The 10,934-nt window shown below is 46.2% G+C and overlaps 3 protein-coding genes across 3 annotated transcripts; 1 reads left to right on the forward strand and 2 right to left on the reverse strand.

Annotated features, from left to right (window-relative positions):
• Positions 1–3,037: 3,037 nt before the first annotated feature.
• HLH3B (Helix loop helix protein 3B) lies at positions 3,038–4,375 on the reverse strand. The gene is made up of 2 exons (XM_002055482.4): positions 4,036–4,375; positions 3,038–3,969 (listed from the first exon to the last, which is right to left on the reverse strand). The coding sequence occupies exons 1-2, from the start codon at positions 4,373–4,375 to the stop codon at positions 3,137–3,139; spliced, it is 1,173 nt and encodes a 390-aa protein (XP_002055518.1). The 3' UTR covers positions 3,038–3,136.
• Positions 4,376–4,574: 199 nt separating this feature from the next.
• LOC6632203 (uncharacterized) lies at positions 4,575–5,526 on the reverse strand. Its single transcript, XM_002055481.4, has one exon. The coding sequence runs from the start codon at positions 5,365–5,367 to the stop codon at positions 4,582–4,584; it is 786 nt and encodes a 261-aa protein (XP_002055517.1). The 5' UTR covers positions 5,368–5,526; the 3' UTR covers positions 4,575–4,581.
• A 4,994-nt stretch (positions 5,527–10,520) lies between these two features.
• LOC116652038 (uncharacterized) lies at positions 10,521–10,934 on the forward strand. Its single transcript, XM_032439764.1, has one exon. The coding sequence runs from the start codon at positions 10,521–10,523 to the stop codon at positions 10,932–10,934; it is 414 nt and encodes a 137-aa protein (XP_032295655.1).

Raw genomic sequence — 10,934 nt, forward strand, 5'->3', positions numbered from 1 at the left:
TTATTCAATTTGGTTTCATTTATAGGAATTCTCCTTTTGCCAGTTTAATTTCAGCTTCAAGAATTGTCATAAATGATATTTCCTTTCCGGTTTTTGTAACTTTGAGAATCGTTGATGATTTTGTGGGAATGTCTCCTATATGTATGTATATGTTTATCTGATCCCGTTAGAAGTCCGTCTGTCGTATTGTCAATATATTGTCCTATTTTGTTAATATTGTTAAAATTAGTTTTGCACACGCTTTTCTTAAGTCAACTAATTATAGGATCCGGGTACACCTAACTTGTAAACAGAAACGATTTTATTCCCACTCAAAACTGAATATTGAATTCGTAGTCTTGACACTTGGCAATTGATAGATATACACATTTGGCTGTCATATCTATGCCCTACACTGGCCGGAGAAGAAGTAGAAGAAGCATCTGCTTAGCATAAATTTTGCATACATGTGTGTTTTTGTGACCCATATCTTATTTCTATGTACAAAACTCTTTGTCCTGACTGATCCAAGCCGTTAGAGCTGGAAATCTGAAAATTTCACTGTAGTTACCTGGGATGGAGGTGCACGTGTGAAAAAGTCGCCTAAAAGTGCAGAACAATTGTAGGCAACTTTTTTGTTTGGCCTCAAAATCATTTGCAGAAATCCCTCCATTCCTCCTTCTTGGAGCAAATGGGAGTCACAGATTCGGTGGCTTAAGTTTCGGGTTAAATTTTCATAACAGATATTCTTTTTTTAAAAAACATTTAAGACATGTATCACACTTTTCGCAGAATCCAAGTATCCCCAGTTGCGCAAAGTTCGCCGCTGTTGGATGGAAAATACGTGTGAAATTCTCACCACAAAACTAACGGCCATGACTCCAACTTTCTTCTTTATTCGACTCTAAACATATTTTCAAATATCTTTGCAAAATACAACTTTAGACGTTGAGTTCATGACAGCACGAATAGATTTAAATTATGTTCTAAGATTTGAAGCAGAAAACTTGCCACGGACAAGGCCGGGAAATGCCAGCTAGCATATATATATTATATATGCGTATGCCAGCTGGTATTTTTCGGCCTAGTTCGGTCCAAGCCAAGTTTCAAATCATAGACGTACATTTTCCACCCAACTTATAAAAATTCCATACTATATTGTGTGTCTCAAGTTATATGCTACATAGATACTTGAGTTGGTAAATGAAGAATCGCAAGTTTGAATCTGAAATTTAAAGTGTGCATTTTTAGTCAGTTTTCTAAAGTTTCAGATTCCTGTCTCTTGCGGATCTGGTTGTGCCTTGACTAAGCAGTCACTCAGTCGGGCAGGATAAATAGTTTTATATATGGAGATATACAAGCAGCCCATTTTGTAAGGATTTAGTGTCGGGTTTAATAATTGTGCAAAAGCACAGGCAAAAAGAAAAGGCTGCTTTAAGCGAGAGTGCCGACTGGGAGATTCCCTGAACCCCGCGCTGTGACTGCTGTCACAAACATTCTAGCTTCCTTTTACGCATACGTGAACAAACACTGCGACTGCGCTCCTTCTTCTTCCCACGCTAAGGGAAATTCGAACTCCCCTGCCACCTGACCAATGCTCACGTGCAGCGCCGCCTCGATCCGCCGGAGGACATGTACTCCCGCCGACTACCGCCCCGTTTAATGCATCGCTTCTGGCTGTGACTTTTTTTTTTTTTTGCTCACGTTGCTGCGTCATCCGCTCTTGGCGTCATGCCGCCCATGGTGCTGCTCTCCCTACTGAAGGTTTTATATTTAGTCACTTCTAAGAATCGTAGCGCTTGTTCCTTTATGTAATGCTTCTTGGAGGCACCCACTGGGATGGGATGGAGCACGGGCTTAGGGTCCGCAACGTTTGTCATTTGTGGTCTCATGTTTGCACCATGAGCATGACAAGGACCGTCGCTGGGGCTGCTCCTGTGCTCAGCTTGAGACGGTCGCAGATTTAGATGGCTGCTGGAGATTAAGCAAATAACTCTCTTCTTGATGGCAGTTGATGAACGTATAAACAATAATTAATAGTGTAAAGTGTGTGTAAGACGGCGAACGTTGATGGAGCAGCATCTGATTTGAGCTAGTTTGCTAAGTTGGCCAGGCGGTAAAAGCCGCCCACTGGAGAGTAGCTCAAATATTGAAAATTACAGCTCGTGATGGACCTGCTCTATGAGGAATGGATGTCGATGCTAGCCAGACTCTACGTAGACATAGTCGTATATGCCATCGCCTTAGCTGCTATGCTACGCGCGATATGGATGCGCTTTACCAGATGGTATCACAAGGTTTACGTCTATGTGTCAATATTTTCAATTATTTACAGCTTGTTGCTATACAAGTTCCGACAAACCATCTACAGGCTGCAATTGAGCTATGAGAGAATCTGTGAGCTATACGCATGTGCTTTCCTAATGGCACTGATGATTACCCTCGGTTGCTACTATGCCTGCATGTCCTTTAAGCTGATCCTTGCTCAACATCGAGCCCTGGAGCTGGCAAAGCAGCGCGCTCGAGTTCTCTATGATCTGTACCAGCAATTGCAGGAACTGCAGAAGTACGAGGCACTGGAGAATTACCAGGCGAACGAATATTCCCAGGAGAACGAATATTCCTCGTAGAACGATAATGAATGTTTTTTGGTTTTCATGAAATTATCTAAATAAATTATGTAGATTGTAGAACAATGGCGTTGCATGATGAAATATCTTGGTATCTATATGATATGGTAACTCGTGCTGCAGCTCATCACCAGCAAGACGAGGCTATCCACCATTTCTTGGAAGACTCACAAAATAGCAAACTTCTGCAATATTATAGATGATCTGGGGATGACCCACAGAGGTTCTTGGCCGGCTTCAGTACTTGGCCAACCGATGGAACAGCTCAATTCTGGCAACTGTTCCAACGGGCGGTCTTTAACAAGTTTGCAACCTTGGAGTGAAGGATTAAGTTGGAAAACAGACTGATTGCTATTCTGAATCCTTCGGCCAAGTATTGAAGGTTTTAGGAAATGCCGTAGAAGCACATGACGTGCTCATTTGGTTAATTGTTAATTTAGAATTTAAATATATATTTAACTAATTTACACATGATTCGACTTTCTATGCCCAATTCTATTTTGGTGGTGTTGCTGGTGTCATTTGGCTCATGGCTTGCGTCGCTTACTCTGGCTGTGGGTTGGGTTGTGGCTGAGGTTCGGTTCGCTGTTTGCGGACTCTGTTGTTGACTTAAGGCGCCGCTTGCTGCCTGCTCTACTGGCTGTGGCAGGCTTAAAAGATGCCGCCACGGAGACACCAGCGATTCCGGGCAAGGGTACAATCACGGGCGAGGGCGAGACTGGAGGCACAGGTCCAGGTACGTGGAGTATAAGCGCTGGCGGTGCAGGCGTGCCAGTTGCCGTGCAGATTCTAGGCGGTTCTTCGTAGTTGGTCAACTGGCTGTGCTCCGTTTTGATATGGGCGCCTGGGGCAATCATGAGCAAATCATTGGTGCTAGCCCGCTGTGAGGTATCCCTGTCGAAGCGCTCACACTTGATGTGACGCAGTGCGTCGCCCGCATGGCCATTGGTCATCTGCTTGTCGTTGTTGTTGGGCTCGTCGGAATGGGGCGTCTGCAGTTGCTGCCATTCCAGTACGCCCGACAGCAGCTTGATGTACTTGATGGCCGAGCGCAGAATCTCGTTCTTCGACAGCTTCTTGTCCGGCGGATGTGTGGGCACCAGCTTGCGCAGCTCCGAAAAAGCGCCCGACACGTTCTGCTGGCGCCAGCGCTCGCGCGTGTTGGTGAACACCTTCCGCACACCTCCAGTACCAGCATTGCCAGATACCGCATTGAGCAATCCCAATCCAACACCACCAGCTCCAGCGCCTGGTCCACCAGTTTGGCTGCTGCCGCCGTTGGCCGGCGGCGCCAGATTTCCACTGGCAAAGAGATTCTGGCCACTGGCACTGCGTGGCGAGTTGGACAGGGAGCGATTCGCTTAAGAATTAGACAGAGGAACAAGATATTAATGGCAATCGATTCACGTCTCGCCATGCTGCTTACCGTCCGTTTGGCTGCCGTTGAGCACAATATAGTCACGCAGATCGTCGTCTTCCTCCTCGGTGTCGTTTAGCGAGAAATCCGATAGATCACCGTCTCCATCCGAGATGGACTCCGTCTTGGGCTGTACATAGGGTGTGGCATGACGCAACAGCGCTGGTGGCTGTCGCGTGCTGCCATTGATGTTGCTCTCCTCGCGCCTCCCGCCTCCAACACAGGAAACGCCACCGCCACCGCCGCCGCCTGCTGTGCTGTTAGCCGAGGATGAGGAGCTTGAGTGGCTGTTTGTACTGCGCTCGTCCGCATTATCCGCGCCATTCGAACTGCTTGGAAGCCAGGCCATGCTTGAGCACGTCTGAGCTCGGCAAAATGCGACGACAAAATGATAAGCAGCGCTGGCCCGCAACAGCAGAAATTGACGACAAAGCCACAACCCACCCCAAGAGCATAGATGGGCGGCGCTAGAGAGCAGCTGCAACCCTTAGCAAAGACATACACACATGCAACTGGGCAACGCTTTGCGAGTGGGAGTGCGAGCTAATACGAGGACTAGGGCTTGTCTGGGCTCATTTCCATGAGCGCAGGCAGGCGCACATTGAATATGGGTCTGGGTGCATTCGGCGTAGTAAACGGAATCAAATTCTGCTCCGCATTTGGCGTTGGCAATTGGGACTCTTCCGAGTTGGGAGTGGAAGACTTGGCAGGTTTTGGCTTCTTTACAGTCCGCTCCGCTTCTCGTGGCGGAGCCAGCCGCAATTTCAATTTTGTGGGCAGAGTTGGGGTCACCAAGGGCGGCGCAGGTGTCGTTAGGGTTAGCTGCGTAGCAGGCGATGGATTCATAAAGAACATTTTGTCCCGACGCTCGTGACCCTGGAAATTCATTCGCAGATCCACATTGTATTTGCCATCAAAGACATCGTTCGGCTTGTACATATAAGTTGTGGGCGACATGGTTGGGTCCAGGTAGTCCACCTGCAGCTCCAGCGGAAAGTCAGTGCTTAGCACTTCGGTGATTTCGAAAGGCGACGCATCAGCCACATGCAGACGCAGCGGCAGACGCGGCGACATCCGGAATGTCACCCGCTTCACGTAACGGCCCATGTCCACATCGTCCTGCGCCTTGATGTACACGCACCACGTCGGCTCAAAGACAAACGGCCTAAAGTCGTCGGCCTTCTCTGGCTTGCACCCAAGGATCAGATCCTTTGAAATGACAACGCCGTCCCCAGCGGCGTTATCGCCATCGTCCCTGATTCGTCTCATGGAAGCTGTCCGACAGTAGCTGACGCGCTGGTAGCCATCCACCGGGTACGAATGTAGATTCGTGTAGCTCATTTCATAAATGGGAAGTATATGCTTAGCTTTGCAAAAATAAAGTCGTCACTGTTTGACTCTGTAATTTAAAGTCAGAGAATTTCGGTAAACACGCCACAAGAATTATGAAAATTTTTAAAAAGAACATTAACATATAACTATTCTACTTTCTGTCTACTCAGCCAGCCGAAACTCTGAAACAATAATCCAGCCAACTGGATTCGGTATATCTATATTTATTCGTAGGTGAATTTAACTATGCAGGATCCAATTATTCCCATACATGCACACTTCTTCGATTAAGCTTGTGTGACAAGTGCCTGATTAATTGATGAACTTTCGGAATGCCTTTGATTTCTCGACGCCGTTTCACCCATCAACAAGAATTCAAAATTCTTATCCTTCAAATATATCCTTAAGTCGAGGCTTAGAGTGGCAGCAATTGGTATTAAAATGATTTTTATTTCGGAGCTATTGCAACTATATATACTACATCTTCATCTCGGGACTTCCACCCACGTTCTCAGGACTATGAGATATTTGAAAAAAAAGAAAGAAATATCCCTCTTTATCGCGGTGGCAATTATTTCACGTATACCCTAAATTGTTAATTGTCGATCTTATCGAAATATTTGGAACGGCTGCGCCTTACTTAACCCAAGGATTAAGGTGCTAAAAAAGTTTTCAGCGTCGAGCGTGAAAATTTCAACGCTTCGACCTTTTTCAATTGCATGCAGCGATTTGCGTGCGCGAATATTTTCACGCCCTGGCATTCAACTGCCCTCTGCCCCTGCAGGCCCTCACCCCTGCCCTCGGCAGCAGTGCACTTGCAACCCCGGACGCTAGCGAGAGAACTATGCTCCAATGAGGCAATGGCCAGACGCAGGCGCCGACTAAAATGGGCGGAGCTAGCAACCATCCCCTATACGCCAGTTAACTGGCCCAGCGCACTATTTGGCAGCCGGAGCTGATAGATGGAAGCGTGATTTTTAAATCAAATTCTTTATTGTTATGGACGGACGTTCTCCATCGATGGCGATGCGACACCATATCCAGTTTGAATACCAATTCGCCGCCGGTGATTGCAGACATCCAGCACCGACGCATAGCTATATCTATCTAGCATCATAGCTTGGTCTCTATATATATCTTATTTTTTTTTTTTGAGATTGTGAAAGTGAGCTACAAATAAGATTCGTGTTGTACGTAGAAAACAATGCCCATGGCACCTGAAAAATGTTAATGTTAAAGTGTAACAAAAGATGGCAACGGAATAGAATGGCACTCGCAGGACGAAATTATTTGGATGGAACCCATAAACTTTCGAGATCCATAAATAGCGACTAGCTATGAAATCTTTGGAAAGGCGAGATCTGTACAAACCTAATGTTTTCGGCATTGACGCAATCGAATGTTTATTACTGTCCATACAACAGATATCCACCTATGTTCCACTCTTGCGGGTAAAACGTTGAGATCGTAAACCGAAATTATTCTGAATAAACTAGATCGCTTTTGTTGATTTCTGTGCTCTCGGGCAGAAGGAAACATACAAATAAAACCAAAGTTATATGCAACAGCTCCGCGCGGAGATATGACGTTCCAAAACGACATAATATCTCGGGTAATAGATCCGCGGGGAGATATGACGTTCCAAAACGACATAGCTCCGCGCGGAGATATGACGTTCCAAAACGACATAGCTCCGCGCGGAGATATGACGTTCCAAAACGACATAGCTCCGCGCGGAGATATGACGTTCCAAAACGACATAGCTCCGCGCGGAGATATGACGCTCCAAAACGACATAATATCTCAGGTAATAGATCCGCGGGGAGATATGACGTTCCAAAACGACATAATATCTCGGGTAATAGATCCGCGGGGAGATATGACGTTCCAAAACGACATATCTCCACGCGGAGATATGACGTTCCAAAACGACATAACTCCGCGCGGAGATATGTCGTTCCAAAACGACATAATATCTCGGGTAATAGATCCGCGCGGAGATATGACGTTCCAAAACGACATAGCTCCGCGCGGAGATATGACGTTCCAAAACGACATAATATCTCGGGTAATAGATCCGCGGGGAGATATGACGTTCCAAAACGACATAGCTCCGCGCGGAGATATGACGTTCCAAAACGACATAATATCTCGGGTAATAGATCCGCGGGGAGATATGACGTTCCAAAACGACATAGCTCCGCGCGGAGATATGACGTTCCAAAACGACATAGCTCCGCGCGGAGATATGACGTTCCAACACGAAACAATATCTCGGGTAATAGCTTCGCGCGGAGATATGACGTTCCAAAACGACATAATATCTCGGGTAATAGCTTCGCGCGGAGATATGACGTTCCAAAACGACATAGCTCCGCGCGGAGATATGACGTTCCAACACGACATAGCTCCGCGCGGAGATATGACGTTCCAACACGAAACAATATCTCGGGTAATAGCTTCGCGCGGAGATATGACGTTCCAAAACGACATGATATCTCGGGTAATAGCTCCGCGCGGAGATATGACGTTCCAAAACGACATAATATCTCGGGTAATAGATCCGCGCGGAGATATGACGTTCCAAAACGAAACAATATCTCGGGTAAGAGCTCCGCCCGGAGATATGACGTTCCAACACGACATAATATCTCGGGTAATAGATCCGCGCGGAGATATGACGTTCCAAAACGACATAGCTCCGCGCGGAGATATGACGTTCCAACACGACATAGCTCCGCGCGGAGATATGACGTTCCAACACGAAACAATATCTCGGGTAATAGCTTCGCGCGGAGATATGACGTTCCAAAACGACATGATATCTCGGGTAATAGCTCCGCGCGGAGATATGACGTTCCAAAACGACATAATATCTCGGGTAATAGATCCGCGCGGAGATATGACGTTCCAAAACGAAACAATATCTCGGGTAAGAGCTCCGCCCGGAGATATGACGTTCCAACACGACATAATATCTCGGCTAAGAGCTCCGCGCGGAGATATGACGTTCCAAAACGACATAGCTCCGCGCGGAGATATAACGTTCCAACACGACACAATATCTCGGGTAATAGATCCGCGGGGAGATATGACGTTCCAAAACGACATAGCTCCGCGCGGAGATATGACGTTCCAAAACGACATAATATCTCGGGTAATAGATCCGCGGGGAGATATGACGTTCCAAAACGACATAGCTCCGCGCGGAGATATGACGTTCCAAAACGACATAATATCTCGGGTAATAGATCCGCGGGGAGATATGACGTTCCAAAACGACATAGCTCCGCGCGGAGATATGACGTTCCAAAACGACATAGCTCCGCGCGGAGATATGACGTTCCAACACGAAACAATATCTCGGGTAATAGCTTCGCGCGGAGATATGACGTTCCAAAACGACATAATATCTCGGGTAATAGCTTCGCGCGGAGATATGACGTTCCAAAACGACATAGCTCCGCGCGGAGATATGACGTTCCAACACGACATAGCTCCGCGCGGAGATATGACGTTCCAACACGAAACAATATCTCGGGTAATAGCTTCGCGCGGAGATATGACGTTCCAAAACGACATGATATCTCGGGTAATAGCTCCGCGCGGAGATATGACGTTCCAAAACGACATAATATCTCGGGTAATAGATCCGCGCGGAGATATGACGTTCCAAAACGAAACAATATCTCGGGTAAGAGCTCCGCCCGGAGATATGACGTTCCAACACGACATAATATCTCGGGTAATAGATCCGCGCGGAGATATGACGTTCCAAAACGAAACAATATCTCGGGTAATAGATCCGCGCGGAGATATGACGTTCCAAAACGACATAATATCTCGGGTAATAGATCCGCGCGGAGATATGACGTTCCAAAACGACATAGCTCCGCGCGGAGATATGACGTTCCAAAACGACATAATATCTCGGGTAATAGCTTCGCGCGGAGATATGACGTTCCAACACGAAACAATATCTCGGGTAAGAGCTCCGCGCGGAGATATGACGTTCCAAAACGACATAGCTCCGCGCGGAGATATGACGTTCCAAAACGACATAGCTCCGCGCGGAGATATGACGTTCCAAAACGACATAGCTCCGCGCGTAGATATGACGTTCCAAAACGACATAGCTCCGCGCGGAGATATGACGTTCCAAAACGACATAATATCTCGGGTAATAGCTCCGCGCGGAGATATGACGTTCCAAAACGACATAGCTCCACGCGGAGATATGTCGTTCCAAAACGACATAATATCTCGGGTAATAGATCCGCGGGGAGATATGACGTTCCAAAACGACATAATATCTCGGGTAATAGATCCGCGGGGAGATATGACGTTCCAAAACGACATAATATCTCGGGTAATAGATCCGCGGGGAGATATGACGTTCCAAAACGACATAATATCTCGGGTAATAGCTTCGCGCGGAGATATGACGTTCCAAAACGACATAACATTACAAAATGGTAAGGGGTTAGGTTATATCACGTTTTTTATCAAAATCGAGGTCGGTGCGAAAATCAAAACTTTTTCGATGATTTTTTTTAATATCTTAATCTCAAAACGACAGAACTTCGCGCGGATCTGCCAAGGATCTCATAACATATAAGAGCTATAGACTTGAAATTTTAGATGCGCAGATTGAGTTTGTTTTCGATAATCGATAACTTACTCCGTTTCCAAGCAATCGATAAAAATCGATATCGATATCCTGTTTTTTGGCCAATTTTGGTAAATAAAAACTTGACAGATAGCTTCTAAAATAGAATACATATATGCATTTGATATTGGAAGAAGAGGGTTCAGAGTATCCCCTAGTCGGGAGCTCCCGACTAGAACCTCTTATTGTTTGATTTAAATATGTTGTCAATTATTTAATTTTAGCAAGGAGCTGTTGGTATGTTGGCTACATATGCCGTCGGTTGATAAGTGCGCGCGTTCCAACACATCAACAAAGATGTATATAAACTTATTTCAGGTTGACAGTACGCTCCCAATCTCGAATAGGTAGATTGTATAATACATACATTTTCTTGTGAGTTGCTTATTCGGAAAGCTGATTCAAGCTAGTTCTCTAAGTTGGCCAGGTGATAAAACTCGAAGAGTAGGTTGCTACTCTGTCGTATTGACATTTTAAAATACATTCATTCACAATGGATGTCACATACGATGAATGGAAGCAGATCCTGGCCGGACTCCTCGCTTACGTGCTTGCAGCTATTGTCGCAGTGCCCGATTACCTGCTCAAGTTGTGGCAGAGTTTTCGTAGATTCTATAGTAAGATCTATATCTTTCTAAATGTGTTTTCAATTACCTATGGCATTATGCTATGTAATATCAAAATAAGGATCGAGCAGCTGGCCCTGAGCTACGATCAAATCTGTGCATTGAAATTATGCGCTCTTCTATGGTCCCTGATATTGGCCTTCCTGTGCTACTTCGGCTGTCTGGCGTCTAAGCTCATACTCAACCAGTATCGAGTCCAGGCTCTGGCCAGGCAGCGGTCACGTCAACTCTACAACTTTAATCGCCAGCAGCAGCTAAAGATGCAAAACCGCATGCTGTAG

This window comes from Drosophila virilis, chromosome X, assembly GCF_030788295.1.
Source record: "Drosophila virilis strain 15010-1051.87 chromosome X, Dvir_AGI_RSII-ME, whole genome shotgun sequence".
Classification (NCBI taxonomy): Eukaryota; Metazoa; Arthropoda; class Insecta; order Diptera; family Drosophilidae; genus Drosophila; species Drosophila virilis.